At 45.4% G+C, this 22866-nt stretch overlaps 1 protein-coding gene across 2 annotated transcripts in view; it reads right to left on the reverse strand.

Moving 5' to 3' along the window:
* The window catches only part of gopc (golgi-associated PDZ and coiled-coil motif containing), a 42749-nt gene that overhangs the window by 16887 nt on the left and 2996 nt on the right, over positions 1 to 22866 (reverse strand). Inside the window, exons 2-3 of one of the 2 annotated variants that reach the window (XM_084313968.1) lie at positions 2772 to 2939; positions 305 to 328 (exon numbers count right to left, since the gene is read on the reverse strand). In XM_084313968.1, coding sequence (XP_084170094.1) covers positions 305 to 328; positions 2772 to 2939 — 192 coding nt within the window. The remainder of the gene's footprint in view (positions 1 to 304; positions 329 to 2771; positions 2940 to 22866) is intronic. The other variant, XM_084313969.1, reaches the window with a different exon arrangement.

The raw sequence follows: 22866 nt of genomic DNA on the forward strand, positions 1-22866 counted from the left end.
TTGTTAATAATGCTATAGGAAGTCAATGGTGTCGGTTAGTCTCCGAGACTGTCTCAGGTAGAACAGGAGACTGAGAATATCAAAGTGAACTGCTCCTTTAATGCTGCCACATAAAGCTGGTAAGTGCTGGTCAAAATCTGTTCACATGTGCAAAAAGAAAAGTATAAAAAGTATGAAAAGAACCAACAAAAAAACAACAGAGTTCTCACCCTGCTGCACACATAGACCACCAGGGCATAATGTCAACACTGAAACAAAACACACACACACACACACACACACACACACACACACACACACTTACCATCTCCTCCACTGTAACTGCAGGCTTTAGGGGAGAGCGGGAGGGAAAGAGGAATCAAAAGGTTAGAGGAAATCCAATCAAAGCCAGGCCTGGTTATAATGGGCCTCATCATTTACCATTCCACTAGAGAGGAGACCATTCTAGAGACGAATGAATGAAGAAGAACAGAAGAGGATGAGGAAAGAGAGAAGCGTGTCGTGGAGGAGGTGCGATGTGATGTCATGAGCGGAAGGAGGCTGAATGAAACCTTGCAGCATATAGCCTTGGGGTGAACTCACTCCTCCGGAGTTAAATAACCTCCTTTTCAGGTGGCCAACTGGATGACACCGCTGTGTTTAACTGTCAGGGTCACGTGGTACTGGTGAGTCACCCGCTAGAGCTGCATTAGATATATATAATATACCTGTTATTATAGCTGCATTAGATATATATAATATACCTGTTATTATAGCTGCATTAGATATATATAATATACCTGTTATTATAGCTGCATTAGATATATATAATATACCTGTTATTATAGCTGCATTAGATATATATAATATACCTGTTATTATAGCTGCATTAGATATATATAATATACCTGTTATTATAGCTGCATTAGATATATATAATATACCTGTTATTATAACTGCATTAGATATATATAATATACCTGTTATTATAGCTGCATTAGATATATATAATATACCTGTTATTATAGCTGCATTAGATATATATAATATACCTGTTATTATAGCTGCATTAGATATATATATAATATACCTGTTATTATAGCTGCATTAGATATATATATAATATACCTGTTATAGCTGCATTAGATATATATAATATACCTGTTATTATAGCTGCATTAGATATATATAACTATCTTCTGTCCAAGATGCAAAAAATGTAAAAAAAATATCATAAATACGTTTGCGCGTTATCCCGTGGTGAATATAAGTATAGTTTCGGAGTGATCCGGGCAAATTCCTGGCGTTTTTTTATGCTTTGATGGCCAGTAACGGCATTTGTGTTGAACACTACAGACGCTGATCAGCTGGATGGATATGAAAACCTTGTTGGATCAAGCTGAAATTGATGTCAGATAGTCCTTACCTTTGGTCGGGGGTATTCCAAAAATAATATTCCAATTGTCTGATCGCAATTTCCAGTATTGGTGTCCATCTGGTCCCGGACATCATTTGGCACAACTTATGGATCGGGTGTGCCAGATGCGTTTCGAAGTGGTCGGATGTAGCGATTTACTCGGCTCCGTCTAAATTTAGCGCCCGGAGGGATTTAAACATAACACACGGTCTGGAACAGGGTTTACTGCACTCTCGATACTGCCACCTGGCCGGATCTGGTCGGTACTGCACCCTCGGGGTCCCATTATGCCTTTTAACGGCAACATACAGGTCCGTGACATTGAATAGAATATTAAAATCGGAAAAAAGGAAAACGGACCAAATAACGTATATATACGCGGTTGGCGTTCAACGGTTGTCGAGCAAACGCATATATATAAACGTTGTTGGCGCTGTGATGTGTTAATACCAAAGGTAAATTAAGGAGGAATAATGTAGGAAACACATTCTTTACATATTTGTCAATCGACCACACTAATAGGGCTGGGCAGCGGCACTGATTTGATTTCGATTCACAAGGTTCCCGATTTCGGTACCTAGGAGACGCTCTAGAAACAACGCTTAGTGAAAATCTACAAACATCCACTGGAAACGAGGCATTTAGATGGAAAGATCCATCTATGTATTTTAAGAATCGATTAGATTCAAATGAAACAATTCGATATTGATAATTTTTTAAAGAAAATGTCCCCAGCCCTGCATACTAATTAATTACAGCATAATAATTTATTAAATCCTATGAACATTTGTCAGCTCTTCCATTAACATAAACAATGTTACAATACAATATACAAAATAACAACAATAGTTATTTTGTATATTGTTGTTATTTTGTATATTGTATTGTAACATTGTTTATTGTATAGTATCTTATGTTTCTGTATAGTATTTAATTCTTCTGTATAGTATTTTATGTTTCTGTATAGTATTTTATGTTTCTGTATAGTATTTTATGTTTCTGTATAGTATTTTATGGTTCTTGTATAGTATTTTATGTTTCTGTATAGTATTTTATGGTTCTTGTATAGTATTTTCTATGTTTCTTGTATAGTATTTAATTGTTCTGTATATTATTTAATGTTTCTGTATAGTATTTTATGTTTTTGTATAGTATTTTATGTTTCTGTATAGTATTTTATGTTTCTGTATAGTATTTTATATTTCTCTTTTATTACTTATATATATTTTATATTCCACTGCTGCACCTTAAGTTTGAGTCCCAAATCTCGTTGTATACAAATATAATGATAACAAAGTACAATCTAATCTAATCTAACAAATAAACCTCTAAAAGAACATGTCCCTCATCGTGGTGGTGGTGAGTCTGGACCTACCAGCCGGTCCTTGATGGAGTCCGAGTCCTCGTCCACCAGGCCCTGCTTGGCGTGGAGCTGCAGCTGCAGAGTGTGGAGCTGGAGGAGCTGGTCGTGGACCTCCCTCTCCAGCACGACCCGCTCAGCCTGCACGTCCGTCAACTCTGAACGCAGGTCCACCAACTGAGCCTGGGGGGGTGAGGGAGGGAGGGGGTTGAAGTATAGGGAAGGAAAAAGGAGGGGGAGGAGAGGAGTTTGTGCACAGGGAGGGAAGGAAAGATGGAGAGAGTTAATAGGGAAGGGAGGTGGCATGATGGGACGAAGGATGGGAGAGGAGGATGAAAAGAAGGTCAGGGGTTGGAGAGGGGGGGGGGGGGTTGTGCTGTTTTTGATTACAGAATACAAATAGTCAGACACCCAACTCCTCGTCCAATCAACAGTCATCTCCCGCCTCGACTACTGCAATGCACTGCTAGCTGGAGTTCCGACCACCGCCACCAAGCCTCTTCAACTCATTCAGAACCACCGCCACCAAGCCTCTTCAACTCATTCAGAACCACCGCCACCAAGCCTCTTCAACTCATTCAGAACCACCGCCACCAAGCCTCTTCAACTCATTCAGAACCACTGCCACCAAGCCTCTTCAACTCATTCAGAACCACTGCCACCAAGCCTCTTCAACTCATTCAGAACCACTGCCACCAAGCCTCTTCAACTCATTCAGAACCACCGCCACCAAGCCTCTTCAACTCATTCAGAACACAGCCGCCCGCCTGATCTCAAACCTCCCGAAGTCGGCCCATGTCACCCCACTTCTTAGGGACCTGCACTGGCTCCCCATTGCCGCACAAATCCGCTTCAAGGCCCTCGACCTGGCATACCGTGCGGCAAAGGGAACCGCTCCCGCCTACCTCCGGTCAATGGTCTCAAGACCCCTACGCTCTGCATCTTCTGGCCGCCTCAGACCCACTCCTATCCGAGCTCCAGGAGGGTCATCAAGGAGAAGCCGCCGCCTATTCTCAGTCCTTGCCCCACAATGGGGGAAGGAACTACCCACCACAGTGAGGACAGCCGGAACCCTAACTATAACTAACCTTACTGTCATGCACTTGTCCTAATCTACTAACCTACACTGTAGCACTCAACACTTTGATGAACATTGTTACTCAGCTGATAAGAGCTGTGCCCTTCCTGATGACTTGTCGTATAAGACTTGTAAGTCGCTTTGGATAAAAGCGTTCAGCTAAATGACACAATGTAAATGTAGTCAAAGCTATTATGTTCAATTTCACATTCTCATTTAGAAAATCAGACGTAAGCCTCTCTGGACCTCTGTAGAGGGCAGCAACGAGGAGAGACATATTCAACGTGGGCAGCATGGAGAGCCTGATTCATCAGCAGGGTCTGAAAGAGAAGGACGTGACGCCGACTGCCTCCAGAGAGCAGGTTCTCAAGGTGCGCAGGAGAAAGAGCAGCTTCTGACTGACCTGGAGACACTTAAGTGGAGTCTAGTGATGCACGATATATTGGCCAATATGGCAGTTTTTTTTTACACATCGGTATCGGTCCGATATCAAGATAGGGCCGATATGGGCCGATATTAAAAAATAAAAAAGATAATCTTTTTCTTTTTACATGTACTTTTGGCCTTAAATAGTTTAAAAATATCAGTAATTTCTGAAAATAAGTTACAAAAGTAAAAAAAAAAGGTATGCGTTTTGGAAAATAGCTCTTTATTTGATTATCATAAAAAAGTGTTTTCTATACAGAGATATCGACATCGGTAAATATCGGTATCGGCCAGAACAGCGATATTAATATCGGTATCAGCCACAATTTTCACATCGGTGCATCACTATTGGAGTCGGTCAGAAAAGGAACGACAGGTTTCTCTGCTCCCTAAACAAAGCGGCAGCCTGGAGATCTGTCGGAGTACGAGGAAGGAGATCTGTCGGAGTACGAGGAAGGAGGAGATCTGTCTGAGTACGAGGAAGGAGGAGATCTGTCTGAGTACGAGGAAGGAGGAGATCTGTCTGAGTGAGAGGAAGGAGGAGATCTGTCTGAGTACGAGGAAGGAGGAGATCTGTCTGAGTGAGAGGAAGGAGGAGATCTGTCGGAGTACGAGGAAGGAGGAGATCTGTCCGAGTACGAGGAAGGAGGAGATCTGTCTGAGTGAGAGGAAGGAGGAGATCTGTCTGAGTACGAGGAAGGAGGAGATCTGTCTGAGTACGAGGAAGGAGGAGATCTGTCGGAGTACGAAGAAGGAGGAGATCTGTCTGAGTACGAGGAAGGAGGAGATCTGTCTGAGTACGAGGAAGGAGGAGATCTGTCGGAGTACGAGGAAGGAGGAGATCTGTCGGAGTACGAGGAAGGAGGAGATCTGTCTGAGTGAGAGGAAGGAGGAGATCTGTCTGAGTGAGAGGAAGGAGGAGATCTGTCTGAGTGAGAGGAAGGAGGAGATCTGTCTGAGTGAGAGGAAGGAGGAGATCTGTCTGAGTACGAGGAAGGAGGAGATCTGTCTGAGTACGAGGAAGGAGGAGATCTGTCTGAGTACGAGGAAGGAGGAGATCTGTCTGAGTGAGAGGAAGGAGGAGATCTGTCTGAGTACGAGGAAGGAGGAGATCTGTCTGAGTACGAGGAAGGAGGAGATCTGTCTGAGTACGAGGAAGGAGGAGATCTGTCTGAGTACGAGGAAGGAGGAGATCTGTCTGAGTACGAGGAAGGAGGAGATCTGTCGGAGTACGAGGAAGGAGGAGATCTGTCGGAGTACGAGGAAGGAGATCTGTCGGAGTGAGAGGAAGGAGGAACTCAGCAGTGCCACTTAGTAGGGGTGGGGGGGGGAAATCGATACGTAGTAGTATCGCGATACTTTGCGTGGCGATACTGTATCGATACAGGGACGCCAAGTATCGATATTTAATTATTCATAAAAAAATAAGAATAAATTAAAAGAAAAATTGTATAAGGAAGTTGCATTGTTCATTTCAATACCTGTAATAGTACAGTAGTCCACACACACACACACACACACACACACACACACACACACACACACACACACACACACACACACACACACACACACACACACACACACACACGTGCATTCAGTTAAGTTGGAATATGACTGTAAAACAAACAGTTCAGTTTGTCAGGTACATGCAACACAGATTACAGTGTTTACATCCGTCTGCTTGAGAAAATACCATGTTCTGCAATAAAAATGATTGAAGTGAGATGAACAGACTGAACTTTATTTTATTAGATAAAACATGTTGACAGTTTTACTTTGCAGTAAAAAAATAAAAAAATAAACATGTATACAAATAAAATCGCAATATTTGCGATATATCGGCTCAAGTATCGCGATATGTATCGTATCGCGAGTTCTCTGGCGACTCCCACCCAGAGGCAGCCTCAGCCGGCTCAGGCTCCACTAGAGACTCCCACCCAGAGGCAGCCTCGGCCGGCTCAGGCTCCACTAGAGACTCCCACCCAGAGGCAGCCTCGGCCGGCTCAGGCTCCACTGGAGACTCCCACCCAGAGGCAGCCTCGGCCGGCTCAGGCTCCACTGGAGACTCCCACCCAGAGGCAGCCTCGGCCGGCTCAGGCTCCACTGGAGACTCCCACCCAGAGGCAGCCTCGGCCGGCTCAGGCTCCACTGGAGACTCCCACCCAGAGGCAGCCTCAGCCGGCTCAGGCTCCACTAGAGACTCCCACCCAGAGGCAGCCTCAGCCGGCTCAGGCTCCACTGGAGACTCCCACCCAGAGGCAGCCTCGGCCGGCTCAGGCTCCACTGGAGACTCCCACCCAGAGGCAGCCTCAGCCGGCTCAGGCTCCACTAGAGACTCCCACCCAGAGGCAGCCTCAGCCGGCTCAGGCTCCACTGGAGACTCCCACCCAGAGGCAGCCTCAGCCGGCTCAGGCTCCACTAGAGACTCCCACCCAGAGGCAGCCTCAGCCGGCTCAGGCTCCACTGGAGACGGACCGGCGTCTAATGTGGCCGATTTGACATTTTGAAATAATCTGCATCTAAATCAGCATCGGCTGGTGCCTGAGCTCACGAGGCAGATAAACAAAAAGCCTAGTCAATTATATCAATCACAGTATCACACACACACAGACACACAGATGGGGTTTGCCTAGTGTTGGTGTGGATTTGGCAACCTGAAATGTTATTTATAGGACAAAAAAAAAAGCACTACCGTGATGTTTCATCAGGGCACCTCCTCCTGGGCTCACTCCCACATCGACTGAACGGATTCAACTTTTGGAATTGAGCAGTAAAGAGAGTTTTTCATTCACATTGGATATGATTGAAAGAACTTGCACTAACTAAGAACAGTACTAATCAGCACCACTGTGTAGGGTAAGCTATGAGAAATATATCAACAAGGATTTAATTCATTGGTGTTTTACTACTGGATCTTGTGAACTGGATCTTGTGAAAGTCACAGTGGAACAGTAATATTGTGCTTTTCCAGTGTTCTACCTACTCTACTACTACACAGAAGTTAGGCGTTTTCTTTTGAAAGTGGTTACCAAGGGTTACGGGGCAGCGATGATGGAAGAAATGTGAGAGCGGCTGTTTATATCATTTCCATCCAGGATATTACCATCAGATCAAACATAGCCTGGCCTACAACAGGACTTAGGCTATATAACTCAATTACATTTATTTAAGCCTATTTAAAATCGGAACAGTACATATTGATGAACACGTTCATGTAAATTTCCAGATTATAGCCAGAGAGGCTAATTTCCATCTGTAAACCCTTTGCAGGTTGATGTTAATAGATCAGACAACACACAACAGTGTATACAAATTACTAAATTACAAACTTCACAACCATAAAAAACAGACAATAAATGAAACAGATATGATATTTGCACAATATATGCGCTATGGAAACATGACTCACTCGAGAGGGGTGCATGAGAGAGAGAGAGAGAGAGAGAGAGAGAGAGAGAGAGAGAGAGACAGAGAGAGCGAAAGAGAGAGAGCGAGAGGTGCATGAGAGAGAGAGAGAGAGTGAGACAGAGACAGAGAGAACGAAAGAGAGAGAGCGAGAGGTGCATGAGAGAGAGAGAGAGAGTGAGACAGAGAGAGCGAAAGGAGAGCGAGAGGTGCGTGAGAGAGAGAGAGAGCGAGAGAGACAGAGGTGCACGAGAGAGAGACAGAGAGCGAGAGTCAGAGAGCGAGAGGTGTGAGAGAGAGAGACAGAGAGAGAGAGGTGCGTGTGAGAGTTTCAAGTTTCTTTAATAGTTGTCATACAGAAGTACAGAATACTTTTGTACAAAATGCTTCTTACTGTTGCGCTCCAGAGACTGTGCATGACAAGATAAGTATGAAATAAAGACATAGTAAAAATTAGAAGTAAAAAAATAGGTCACAGTGTTCAGTTTAGACATATGTACAATGTTCGTAGACGTAGTTACCATACAATATACAATACTGTGCAGTGTACTAATATACAATACTATATAGTGCAAGGCATAAATGGACGAGGTGCAGTTTAGGTACAATTCACAGTAGGTGTACGAGTTGTAGTGCAAATCCTTTACCAATAAATATAAAGTGTAAGTGTGTTTGTGTGATCTAAAGTGTGGAGAGTGGGTGCTGCAGTGTGTTGTTTGTTTGAGTGAGTGTGTGCGTGTGGGTGTGTGTGCTGTGTGCATTTGATGGTTGTTGCATAGTGATTATTGTTTGTTTAGCGATTATTGTTCGTTTAGCAGCCTGATGGCCTGGGGATAGAAGCTCCTTCTGAGTCTTTCTGTGCTCGCCATAAGACTCCGGTATCGCTTGCCTGACGGCAGCAGTTCAAAGAGGCAGTTGTTCGGGTGGCTCGAGTCCTTAATAATTCTCTTAGCCTTCCCCTTGCACCGCTTGTTGTAAATGTTCTGGAGGGTGGGAAGCCCCCCTCTAATTGTGCGTTCGGCTGAACGTGTCACTCTTTGTAGTCTGCTACGGTCTTGTGCAGTGCTATTCCCAAACCAGGAGGTGATGTTGCCGGTCAGGATGCTCTCTATTGTACATGAGTAGAAGTTCCTAAGGATCTTCTGACTGACTTGGAACTTCCTTAGGCGCCTGAGGAAGTAGAGGCGTTGTCGTGCCTTCTTCACAACACTGTCAATGTGTGTGGTCCATGTCAAGTCCTCGGATATGTGGGCTCCGAGGTACTTGAAACTGTTCACTCTCTCAACTGGTGCCCCGTCGATGCTGAGGGGGCTGTAGTCCTTGACCCCCGACCTCCTGAAGTCCACAATCATCTCTTTTGTTTTGCTGACGTTCAGGGAGAGGCAGTTCTCCTGACACCACTGTGACAGGTTCTCTACCTCTTCCAGGTAGGCCCTTTCGTCGTTGGCAGAGATCAGGCCCACCACTACTGTGTCATCAGCAAATTTGATGATGGTGTTGTTGTTCCGCTGTGCTACGCAGTCATGTGTGTACAGGGAGTAGAGGAGGGGGCTCAGAACCCTATGTTGAGCGTGATGGATGAGGAGGTGCAGTTGCCGGCTCTTACCACCTGGGGTCTGCCCGTCAGGAAGTCCAGGACCCACTGGCACAGGTCATAGTTCAAGCCCAGGTCCCTGAGCTTGGCTATGAGTTTGGAGGGGACTATGGTATTGAATGCTGAGCTGTAGTCGATGAACAGCATTCTCACATAGTTCCCCTGCCTCTTGTCCAGATGTGATGCTGCTGTGTGCAGCACATGGGCTATGGCGTCCTCCGTGGACCTGTTGGGGCGATATGCAAATTGCAGAGGGTCCAGGTTGATGGGGAGGGAGGAACAGATGTAGCCCTTCACTAGCTTCTCAAAGCACTTCATGGCTATGGAGGTGAGGGCTACAGGGCGGTAGTCGTTGAGGCAAGCGGGCGTAGATTTTTTGGGTACAGGGATGATGGTGGACTTCTTCAGACAGGTGGGGATGACGGCCTGTTCCAAGGACAGGTTGAAGATGTCAGTGAATACCGGGGCCAGTTGGTCGGCACAGACTTTTAGGACGCGGCCGGGGATGCCGTCCGGTCCTGCTGCCTTCCTGATATCCACTTTTTTAAAGATCCGTCTCACCTCATGCTCTGTTACCCTGAACACTGAGTCTCCATCAGCAGACCCCCCCCCCCCCCATTGCCGTGGTTTGTAGGCTGGTGTTGTTATTCACAGCCTCAAACCTCGCATAGAAGGAGTTGAGATCATTTGCTAAGGAGATGTCACTGTTCAGTTTGAGGGGGGTTCCTTTGTAGTCTGTCATTGTTCTGAGGCCCTGCCACATGCCTCTAGGGTCAGCCTGTTCAAACTGAAGTTCAACTTTATCCTTGTAACGCCGTTTTGCCTCTATTACTGCTCTCCTGACGTTGTATCTTGCCATCTTGTGTTCTTCCATGTTGCCTGTCACCAGCCCGGTGTTGTATGCTGATGTGCGCACTTTCAGAGCCTCACGGACGGATTTGTCTACCCAGGGCTTTTGATTTGGGTAGATATTAATTTTGGTGGTGGGGATTATTACTTCTACCTGAGTACAGACATAGTCAATCACCGTTTCGGTGTATTCGTTAATATTGGCTGTGTTATCACGGAATACACTCCATTCTGTGCTTCCCAGCACTGCTTGGAGTGACTCCACTGACGTCACGGCCCAACGCTTAACCTCTCGCGAGACCACCGGCGTTCGCTTGAGACTCTGTTTGTACTTAGGCAAAAGAAAAATGGCGGCGTGATCGCTTTTACCGAATGGACTAAGAGCCTGTGACTTGTACCCATTCTTAAATTGCGAGTATACATGGTCTAATATGTTCTCGCCTCTGGTGGGACAGGTCACATGCTGATAGAAATTCGGCAGCACCGTTTTAAGACGCGCGCTGTTGAAATCCCCCAAGACCAAAATGGCAGCGTCAACATTAGCTGCCTGGAGTTTGTTTACCTCGTCGTGAAGTTTTGAAAGTGCGACCCCAGTGTTCGCGTGTGGTGGAATGTACACTCCGATGAGGATGATGGACGTTAACTCTCTTGGGAGGAAGAAGGGTCGACATTTTATCGTGATAAACTCCAGGTCTGGGGAGCAGTGGTTAGACAGTTCCTTTGTGTTGCCTAAATCGCACCACTCCTTGTTTATCATGAAGGCAATGCCGCCTCCTCTCGTCTTTAGTGACTCTAATGCCGTCCGGTCTTTGCGGAGAACGAAGAAATGGTCTGCCGGTTCTATTGCATGATTCGGGACATCTGGACTCAGCCAAGTTTCTGTGAAACAGAGGACGTTACAATCCCGAATGTCCCTCTGGAATTGGATCCTTGCTCTGATGTCGTCCAATTTGTTTCCTATCGATTGCACATTGGCCAACAATATGCTGGGCAATGTGGTTCTGTGTCGTTTGGACCTCAGTCTGTTCCGGACCCCGGCTCTCTTTCCTCGTCTTCGCGGCGGCTTCTGGTGGTCTTGGCCATGGCCGGCATAACAAAGGATCTCGGCGGGCCATTTCTGCTGTTCAGAGAGCGAGAGAGAGTGAGAGAGTGAGAGCGAGAGTGAGGAAAGAGAGAGAGACAGAGAGAGCGAGAGAGACGTGCGAGAGAGAGCGAGAGAGTGAGAGTGAGGAAAGAGAGAGACACAGAGAGAGCGAGAGAGACGTGTGTGAATTGTGTTTCTGAGTGTGATAGATAGCAGCATGATGATGAGGGGACAGTAGGACTGGGACACACAACTGGTTGTACTTTAGTTTGTATATATATTATTGTATATTTTGAATAGTGTTTGAATTTTATTCTTTTTACTGTATGGAGCACAATCTCAGGGGGCTCATACAGAACCAAGCATTTTACTGTAATGTACTTTATATACATGATAAATAAAACAAAACTTGAACAGATACCGACTAACACACACACGCACACTAAACCTAACCCACATAGGTCACTTAATCATACCAGGCACAATGCCAAATAACCACAAGCTAGCCCACATATCCATGTGCATGGATATGACACACACACACACAAGGCCAGTGACACAAGACTTCCTGGCAGTGACACAAGAATCGGACACCCCCAACATCAATTCTCAAGAACCCCCGCCCCCTCCCCCGCCGCGGCTGAGATGAGACTTACAAGCGCAGTGCTAAATGCTTTCCTCTCCCTCTCGCAGAAAAAAAAGTCAGTCACACACACTTGCCCAAATTACGTCATCTACACGCACATACACGCACGCAAGCGCACACACCTAGCCAGAGACAGAGAGGCGGTGGCTCGGTGCTAGGGATGCCCCCCGAAACCCAGGAGTATTGATAAGCTCCGACGTTAACGCTATCGGTAAATTTGTCTATGAGCGGATTAGCTACGGAGCTAACAGACTAGTGTACCATCCATCTGCGACGCAAGAGTGGACACGGAGTAATGTTAACGTTATGTCGAGTTCATACTACACTACACGTATGAACTCAACATAACGTTAACGTTACTCCGTTTCCATGAAGTGTTTAATTAGCAGCAATCTGTTCCGTTGTTGAACATTTAACGTTAAGTTAACTTAGGTATCCGACGCACTTCCAGCGAGGACAGGAAGCTGTCATGAAACCGTTGTAGTCATATTGTAGTCTTTTAGTCTTATTAACTAAAAGATTTTAACAAAATAAAAAGCAGCAGCACTATTGGATAACTGAGTCATGTTTGCTATGTATTTCTTTCTTTAGGAGAGTAGGACATTTGTTTCACAGTTTTAGCATGATGTTTTATAGATGGCTAGGTTAAACACAGGTTTTTGTTTTTAAGGGGGGGGGGGTTTGATTTGATTGAAGTTTATTTCAAGTATGCAACACAACAAACAAACATAAAGTACAGATATAGCCTTAAGCCGTTCAAATAATAAATGTATACATAAATAGTTACAATATATAATCTAAATCTAATCTAATATATAATCTAAAAAAAAAGGCTAAAATGCTAAATATATAATCTAAGAATCCAATAATCTAAATCTAATATATAATATAAAAATGCTAAATGCATGAGTCTTTTGTCTTTAATGTTAGCTTGCAAACTCAAATACTGTCTTGGTAAGCCTCATAATGAATTGTTTGGGGGGAAAAAAGAAAAACATTGTGATGTGTATCGTGTATCGCCGAAAGGTCAGAAAATATGGTGATATCATATTTAGGCCATATCGCCCAGCCCAGGCTACACAGAAGTGATTTATTTGAATCAGCCCATTTAAATCATCACATAAGATTCGAATATTCGTTTAACATGGTTTTGTGGACATTTAAGTATACACAATCACAGACAGATAGACGCTCACACACATACACACACACGCACACACACATGCACACAAGTACACACCTGACAGCTCCTATGACAAAAATGCTAAAAATATCTAGACACTGGGTTGAAGAGCGTGAGTGTCTCTTTATTAAACCCTTTCACTGCCACACAACAGCAGGTTAACCCTTCCACTGCCACACTACAGAAGGTTAACCCTTTACTATCACACTACTAACTTGAAAGACAATCCTGGTCCAAATCGGACGAGGAGACGTCTCCCTCTGACAGAGACACTGTGGACCTTCAGCTCCAGGCAGCAGGGTGTTGAGTCCACAGGCTGCAGTACAGAGACACTGTGGACCTTCAGCTCCAGGCAGCAGGGTGTTGAGTCCACAGGCTGCAGTACAGAGACACTGTGGACCTTCAGCTCCAGGCAGCAGGGTGTTGAGTCCACAGGCTGCAGTACAGAGACACTGTGGACCTTCAGCTCCAGCAGGGTGTTGAGTCCACAGGCTGCAGTACAGAGACACTGTGGACCTTCAGCTCCAGCAGGGTGTTGAGTCCACAGGCTGCAGTACAGAGACACTGTGGACCTTCAGCTCCAGCAGGGTGTTGAGTCCACAGGCTGCAGTACAGAGACACTGTGGACCTTCAGCTCCAGGCAGCAGGGTGTTGAGTCCACGGGCTGCAGTACAGAGACACTGTGGACCTTCAGCTCCAGCAGGGTGTTGAGTCCACAGGCTGCAGTACAGAGACACTGTGGACTTTCAGCTCCAGCAGGGTGTTGAGTCCACAGGCTGCAGTACAGAGACACTGTGGACCTTCAGCTCCAGCAGGGTGTTGAGTCCACAGGCTGCAGTACAGAGACACTGTGGACCTTCAGCTCCAGCAGGGTGTTGAGTCCACAGGCTGCAGTACAGAGACACTGTGGACCTTCAGCTCCAGCAGGGTGTTGAGTCCACAGGCTGCAGTACAGAGACACTGTGGACCTTCAGCTCCAGCAGGGTGTTGAGTCCACAGGCTGCAGTACAGAGACACTGTGGACCTTCAGCTCCAGCAGGGTGTTGAGTCCACAGGCTGCAGTACAGAGACACTGTGGACCTTCAGCTCCAGCAGGGTGTTGAGTCCACAGGCTGCAGTACAGAGACACTGTGGACCTTCAGCTCCAGCAGGGTGTTGAGTCCACAGGCTGCAGTACGTCGGCGGAACAGCCAGGGCCCAGGAGTCAATAGAGCAGCGGTTCTCAAACTACGGGTCGTGACCCAAAGTGGGGTCGTGGGTAGGCGACAGCGCATTGGCAAGTCATTTATTTCTATTTTTTATATAATAATTAATACAAATCTTATTTTTTTTCATTTATTTTTTTAGGTTCTGGCAACATATTTAGGCTAAATATGCCTTGTTTTATAAATGTGTATTGATGGTAAATGGTAAATGGCTGCTTTTTTATATAGCATTCACACACCGACGGAGGAGGCGACCATGCGAGGTGCCAACCTGCTCATCGGGAGCAGTTAGGGGTTAAGTGTCTTGCTCAAGGACACATCGACACGCTGCCGGGAGGAGCAGGAATCGAACCGGGAACCTCCCGATTGCCAGACGACTGCTCTACCTCCAGAGCCACTGTCGCCCCGTATTGATAACATAGTGCTGTAATTAGATTTTCTAATAAATATATGCATGATCAAGTTCAACAATGTGTGCTTTTATTTTGATATTCCTTAATTGCACGTTGACATTACGCATCCATAAGTGTGGGGTATCTATCTAGGTCGTCCTCGGACGGGCCCTCCATCGGTGCTTCCAGTCATCCCGATCCTCCATGCATCTGGCTAGCTCGCCGGTGCATTCTGTTCCCACATCTCTCCTGAGTACGTCCACGTAGGTTAATGTGGGACGTCCTCGTGATCGATGCCCGTGTGTTGGTTCCCACAGCACAAGTTTGCTGGTTGGCATCTCATGGTGTCTCTGTCAGTGACCTGCCAGCCTCATTCTCCTGACTGCCACTTTATCGCTCACCTTTAGCACCCCCCCATACAAGTTTGCATTAGTGACATGCTCATCCCTGTTGATGTTGAGCACCACACGCATCATTCTGGTGTAGCACCCATCCAAGGACTTCTGCAGGGTGGGCTTCAAGGTCCAGCATTCACTGCCATACAAAAGGACAGACTCAACTGTTGCATGAAAGAAGTTGAGCTTGATTTGATGGGGGAGGTTGGATTTCCACACACTGGTCATGCCGTTCAGAGCCCTCCACGCAAGCGCCTTAGTGTGGGGTCGCCAAAGAAATTCCTAAATAAAATGGTTGTGGTATAAAAAAAGTTTGAGAACCCCTGTAATAGAGGCCTCTCACCGAATGTCTTTCTTTCAACACGGCTGCCTGTAACCATCGCTGACCACTTCTGAAAGAAAACGCCTCATTTCTGTGCAGCGGTAGAGGAGGTAAAACACTGGAAAAGTACGATATTATTACTGTATCCAATCTGACTTCCAGTAATAAAACACCAAGTTTTTCCATAATCGAGCAGACCTAGGCCTCATAGACTCAATTCAGATGATTCACCTATGAAAACATACCACGGACGCACCAAGTAGAGAGTGTGACACGTACTTGTTCCCGGGCCGGCGCCACCCATATTAAAACTGTATGCATGATGACACTGTGCGGTGTGGTAAATAATAAATGCCAACAAATGGCATGCCGTGCTCCGTCTGGGAGTGTTAGTGTGTAGACTATAGTAAGACTTTCATCTCTCCGTCTGGGACATAGGTCAGTGTACCAGAGTATGGTAATGGTGAGAGTGGAGTTTTGTATCAGGGTGGGTGTCTTAGTCTAGTGGTGAGAGCTGTGTTTGTATCAGGGTGGGTGGGTGTCTTAGTCTAGTGGTGAGAGTTGAGTTTTGTATCAGGGTGGGTGTCTTAGTCTAGTGGCGAGAGCTGTGTTTGTATCAGGGTGGGTGGGTGTCTTAGTCTAGTGGTGAGAGCTGTGTTAGTATCAGGGTGGGTGTCTTAGTCTAGTGGTGAGAGCTGTGTTTGTAATCAGGGTGGGTGGGTGTCTTAGTCTAGTGGTGAGAGCTGTGTTTGTATCACGGTGGGTGTCTTAGTCTAGTGGTGAGAGCTGTGTTTGTATCAGGGTGGGTGTCTTAGTCTAGTGGTGAGAGCTGTGTTTGTATCAGGGTGGGTGGGTGTCTTAGTCTAGTGGTGAGAGCTGTGTTAGTATCAGGGTGGGTGTCTTAGTCTAGTGGTGAGAGCTGTGTTTGTATCAGGCTGGGTGTCTTAGTCTAGTGGTGAGAGCTGTGTTTGTATCAGGCTGGGTGTCTTAGTCTAGTGGCGAGAGCTGTGTTTGTATCAGGGTGGGTGTCTTAGTCTAGTGGTGAGAGCTGTGTTTGTATCAGGGTGGGTGTCTTAGTCTAGTGGTGAGAGCTGTGTTTGTATCAGGGTGGGTGTCTTAGTCTAGTGGTGAGAGCTGTGTTTGTATCAGGGTGGGTGGGTGGGTGTCTTAGTCTAATGGTGAGAGCTGTGTTTGTATCAGGGTGGGTGTCTTAGTCTTAGTGGTGAGAGCTGTGTTTTGTATCAGGGTGGGTGTCTTAGTTTAGTGGTGAGAGCTGTGTTTGTATCAGGGTGGGTGCCTTAGTCTAGTGGTGAGAGCTGTGTTTGTATCAGGGTGGGTGTCTTAGTTTAGTGGTGAGAGCTGTGTTTGTATCAGGGTGGCTGGGTGGGTGTCTTAGTTTAGTGGTGAGAGCTGTGTTTGTATCAGGGTGGGTGGGTGTCTTAGTCTAATGGTGAGAGCTGTGTTTGTATCAGGGTGGGTGTCTTAGTCTTAGTGGTGAGAGCTGTGTTTGTATCAGGGTGGCTGGGTGTCTTAGTTTAGTGGTGAGAGCTGTGTTTGTATCAGGGTGGGTGTCTTAGTCTAATGGTGAGAGCTGTGTTTGTATCAGGGTGGGTGTCTTAGTTTAGTGGTGAGAGCTGTGTTTGTATCAGGGTGGGTGGGTGTCTTAGTCTAATGGTGAGAGCTGTGTTTGTATCAGGGTGGGTGTCTTAGTTTAGTGGTGAGAGCTGTGTTTGTATCAGGGTGGGTGGGTGTCTTAGTCTAATGGTGAGAGCTGTGTTTGTATCAGGGTGGGTGTCTTAGTCTTAGTGGTGAGAGCTGTGTTAGTATCAGGGTGGGTGGGTGGGTGGGTGGGTGGGTGTCTTAGTCTAATGGTGAGAGCTGTGTTTGTATCAGGGTGGGTGGGTGGGTGTCTTAGTTTAGTGGTGAGAGCTGTGTTTGTATCAGGGTGGGTGTCTTAGTCTAGTGGTGAGAGCTGTGTTTGTATCAGGGTGGGTGGGTGTCTTAGTTTAGTGGTGAGAGCTGTGTTTGTATCAGGGTGGGTGTCTTAGTCTAGTGGTGAGAGCTGTGTTTGTATCAGGGTGGGTGGGTGTCTTAGTCTAGTGGTGAGAGCTGTGTTTGTATCAGGGTGGGTGTCTTAGTTTAGTGGTGAGAGCTGTGGTTGTATCAGGGTGGGTGTCTTAGTCTAGTGGTGAGAGCTATGTTTGTATCAGGGTGGGTGGGTGGCTTATAAGGTAAACACCTCACTGTCCCTCCACTGACCCGCCTCCATCACAGCGGTCTTCCATGTTTGTATTCACAAGCAGAGAGCAATGTAAAAGTTGCATGAATGCCGGTAGGACTGTGTTCAGACCTGTATCTGATTCAGGACCACACATGAAAGGCTACTTTCAGACTGCAGCAAAAGTGTCCCAAATCAGCCACTTTCATATGTGGTCCTAAATCAGATACAGGTCTTATTTTTTGCCACGCGACCTCAGTCTGAACACTTTCCGTCATGTCGGAATTATTTTACGTCACTCTCGTCTAGATTGACATTCATCGCAATTCCGCGCTGGCAGCTGTGACGGAGATGGTCAGTGGAGGCGAGGTGTTTACCTTAGAAGTATTTTGGGTGATATTTCTGTACAAGCGAAACTTCAGGGGACGTGTCATAATAACCAGTGTGTGTTTGAAAGCATATTGGAAGAAGAAATGTCTCTCTTTCACCTCCTCCTCCTCCTCAACCCCATTATCATCTGCACACTAATTAGCTGGCCTCCACTGCACTCAATCAACTCGTAAATTAAACCACGAACCGTGACTTAGTGTCCTCTATGTTAGTTTACGTCCATCTTAGTTATTGTTTATTTGCACATGCGGGTAATTTCAGGAGTGTGACCAGTTCACCGATCTTGGATTTTATTTTTCTAATTATGTGAACAGCCAAACAAAAAAATGGAATCTGAGCAATAAATCTGAATTGAACACTCAAGCTTGCAGTGTGAACATATGAACCCAAATCAGACTGGAAAGAAATCTGATTCCATGTGATTTGTGCTGCTGTTCATATTGTTCGACAGATCCGACATCAGAGTAATATATGAATGAGTAAAGAATTGTGTGATTGAGGCCTGAAAAACATGCTTACATTGTTGACTACTGGGCTGACTAGTAGTTGTGTGTCGAGCGGCCAGGCTGCCTGAATTCTTTCCCCAATACATTTCCAGTTCCGCGTTCGCCTTCTGCGCTCTGATTGGCCACTGACGTTTCTGGTCGCGCCAATCGTGTGAGGGCAAGTTCTTTCGCCGGTTAAGCTTAGGCACTCTTTCGAAGTTGGTTATGGTTAGAGTTTGTCTTAGAGCAGGGCGATAGAACACCAGCCCTGATTCCAAACTCTAACCAACTTCGAAAGAGTCGCCTAAGCTTAACCAGTGATAAACTAGGCGTTAGGTAGTTTGCATGCTGTTCGAGGTGGAAATGGGCAAAGACCAGTGTTGGGACTAACGCGTTACAAAGTAACGCGTTACAGAAACGAAGTTACTTTTTGCCGCAACTAGTACTCTAACGCATTACTTTTGAAATTCAGTAACGCTACTTACGTTACTGAATGGTTTGTTAGTTCGTTACTGCGTTCTTTTTATGTAGATTCATAGCGAGCGTCCTTATTTCGCCTGCGTTTGTTTTGTTTACTGTAGACTGAAAGGCGCTATATAAAACGAAGTATTATTATTATTATTATTTCTTTCCGTAGCCTCATTCTGGTTTCGCACTTCTGATTGGCCACTGACGTTCTGAAAGAAATAGGCGCTCTCTACAGTAAACAACAAGAGGACGCTCGCTATGAATCTACATAATAAGAACGCAGTAATAATAACGAACTAACAAACCATTTAGCAACTACTTGGAGAGATAATTAATATACAACATGGAAACGAGATAAAGAACATGTTTGAATGGCTGCTGGAGTCAACTGGACTAACGTTACATCTCGACCACCGCAGACTGGTGACGGTGAGTACAATGTGTTCACTGAAACTCAAGATCAACGGATTTTGACTGTACAAAATCTGCCAGGGAATCTCATAATACTAATCAAACAATATAAATATAGTCCTTTCATGCACAATTGATATCCTAACTATTCTAACGTTGCAATGCTTTGATAACAACGCTGCAAGATGGTTATGAATGAATTAATGAATGGATGAATGAATGAATGAATGAATGAAAACTTTATTTAACAGATTGCAGAATGGGTACAATACAGTACGGCTCAATACATACAATTGTTAAGGGGATGCAGACCTGAGAAAGACGTTTGTCTTGTTTCCATCAGGGTCCCCCATTTTCAATTCATATAGACATTTATGACATACACAACATACATGACATTTATGGCATAGGGACATATAGGTATTTAGTACTGATACATTTGTGACATAAGCGGTATTCAAATATACAGTACTGTTACCCCTAGATCCTGACAGAGTATATACATATGATGGGGAGGGGACTGTACATTAGGAGGGGGTGGGTGGGTGGGAGAGAAATATACATACAGCGGGGAGGGAATATATAATGAAACGCTCTAGACCACATTGCTTAGCAGAGTTCGGTGATGTGAATGGAAACTGTCAAGTTGATCAACCGATTTTGAGTATATGGGGCATGGGACTTGAGCAATTTATTTTTTTTATTTTTTTTTAAATAACTAAATAGTTACTTTTCACAGTAACTCATTACTTTTGGGTGTAAGTAACTAGTACAGTAACTAAGTTACTTTGAAATGAAGTAACTAGTAAAGTAACTGAGTTACTATTTTTCAGTAACTAGCACAACACTGGCAAAGACACAGCTCGTCACGTGATTGGGCGCACATGTCACATGACCAGAAACGTCAGTGGCCAATCAGATCGCACCAGAAACATCCGTGGCCAATCAGATCGCAGAACTGGAAATGTATTGGGGAAAGAATAGACGCGGCCAGACACTGATCTCTGCCCCAGAGCTGTTAGACCAAACCATTCATTTTCTCCCCCCCGCTTTCTCTCCCATGATTTCAGAATACCGGAAGTGTTGCGGTGGTCTATATAATTTATTTATCAAATATAAATAAGATATTTAGTGATTCTCTCTGAAGAAGCATTTCACTGAAGAGGCCTGGGCAAGCTAACTAACTGAAATGCAAACAAACCACAAACTAGAGAACCTGTTTAACATCTCGTCAGACCAGAAATGAACAACATGCCAAGCAAAGCTATAGGCCCATGAAGGCCATACAGGCCTAACTAATGTCTCGGTTTCTAAATAACATTAGACCTAAACCGGAGAACGGTCCTGAACATGTACAGGTAGAAATAATGAACTCTCTCTCTCCAGGAGTCTAGAGAAATAGCGCCCAAACTTGAGAAGCCAACAAATCCAAATGTCCATGATACTTTCCAAGTAGCGGTCGACTGATATGGGTTTCTCAATGGCTGATGCCGATACCAATACTGAGAGAGCAGGGCAGCCAATATAATGAAAAATTAGGTCAGTTTATCTTTTACTGATCTGATAGAAATACAACAATTTAACCCTTTCTGCGCCAACCCAGAGAAAAGTCAGGTTTCGCCGCCAGCAGTTGAGCGCCATACCCGAGAATTCTCGGGTTTTGATCCGTTGATCTTTTTCCTTTGATCCCCGTTCTATACAATCAGCCGGAGCTCCCTAGGTCTCCCTGGCACATCTGCCTAGGTTGGAATTGCAATGACGATCAAATCTCACCAGGTGGCAGTATCGCATACCTTTTGAACTCCGATAGTTTAGTTTAGACAGTGTGTCCTGATCCCTGTCTGTCCTGACTCACTCTGAGGGGGAGGAGTTCTTGCAGAGCAATCGCTCTGAGATTTTCTCACCTCAAACCTATAGTTTCCCGTATACACGAGTATACACATATACGCGAGTAATCACGATCGCCGATGGGATCACTGGGATTATTCTTTTTAGAGTACCTTCTGGCTAAGGTAAGGTATATTCTATGTCTATTTTACCGAACCTGAAACATGTTTATGTACCGATCACAGTGTCGTATTTTACCAGACATAAACCATGCTTTTTGTAACAATCGCATTTTCGGGGTAAGACTAAAATGGTCAATAACCCTGGCGCCATTGAGTAGAGATGGGAAAAGAGCGTGGCGCTCAATGAGTTAATAATAACAAAGAAAATTGCCGAACTTCCCGTCCAACTACATGTCCCTAAAAGACTCACAACAACACAAAGCTCACATTAACACTCAGTTATATCGTTTTACAGGTCATCAAAATCCTATGACTATGAAGAATCACTTCTGTCAAGGTCAGTCAGTCCTAGTGACTTCCTGTCATCAGAAAATCACAGGCCAGCTGAAATACAACACGTTCCATGGTGATTTTCCACATATTTGGTTGAGAGTCGCATTAGTTGACACTGGACGGCCCGGGCATCGTGAAGTGTGCAGTGGTATCGGGTGTTAAATGCCGGGTGTTTCAAGCACAGCCAGACTCACGGGAAGCAGCAGCGATGCAGAGCTACTCTGCTGTTATGCTCTGTGCCACAGGGGGGCGCTAAAATGTTGTATTGAACCGACTGGGCACAGGCATAGTACCAGTGGATCTGATCTAGAGACACAGAGCCTTTCTCTGAGATAGTAACAGTGGATCTGGTCTAGACACAGGCTCACTCTCTCTCTGAGATAGTGTGACAACCCCATCACTCTCCTACAGGTTAACTCAGGGATATACCTGGAATATACCTGTACTAACCTGTCTCAGTAGGGCTGGGCGATAAAACGATAACTATCGCGATAAATTATTTCCTCGAAATAAACATGAAATGTGGTCGCAAAGTTTCGATATATCGATTTTCCAAGCTTGGATATGAGCACACGCACTAACAACCAATCAGTGAAGGAGATGGCGACAGCGAAGGAGACCCACGGTGCACCTCTGGGGAAACAAGGCTGGCTAGGATCATTAGCTTGCACGCCGCTATTTTATAGTTTACGTGCCGAGTGAGTGTGTGGCGTGAATTCTGAGGGTAACGGTTAGAGTAGTGTGGGGTATGCGGTGGACGTCGTTGCAATGTATTGGGGCGGAACCGAGTATTTTAGGGTGATAGTTAGTACATTGGAAACAGGGAGCGAAATTAACTTTTTGACTCACCGGCCAGTGGCGGGTAGATGGGAAGAATCTACCCGCCAAGCATATTTCTTACCCGCCAACTTTTTTTTGATAAATTTTTTTTTTATTATTATTTTATATAGATTTTTTTTTAATAAAATATATATATTATATAATCATACTTGTGATTGTGTTATCTGCGAGACATCGCCACCTCGCTGTCTGCAAACAGCTCCACTGTCTGTGTGTATACTCGAGTGGCCTCCAGCTCCAGCAAGGATTCTCCGGGGGTGCAGCTGGACCCTAAACGCTACATTCAGCATGCAAAAGAATTCTCCGGCGCTGCACCTGGACCCTAGTCAGCAGCCCTCACTCATGCGATGTAAACCAGGGACTCGAATACGCAT

Source organism: Notolepis coatsorum, assembly GCF_963971535.1.
Source record: "Notolepis coatsorum genome assembly, chromosome: 5".
Classification (NCBI taxonomy): domain Eukaryota; kingdom Metazoa; phylum Chordata; class Actinopteri; order Aulopiformes; family Paralepididae; genus Notolepis; species Notolepis coatsorum.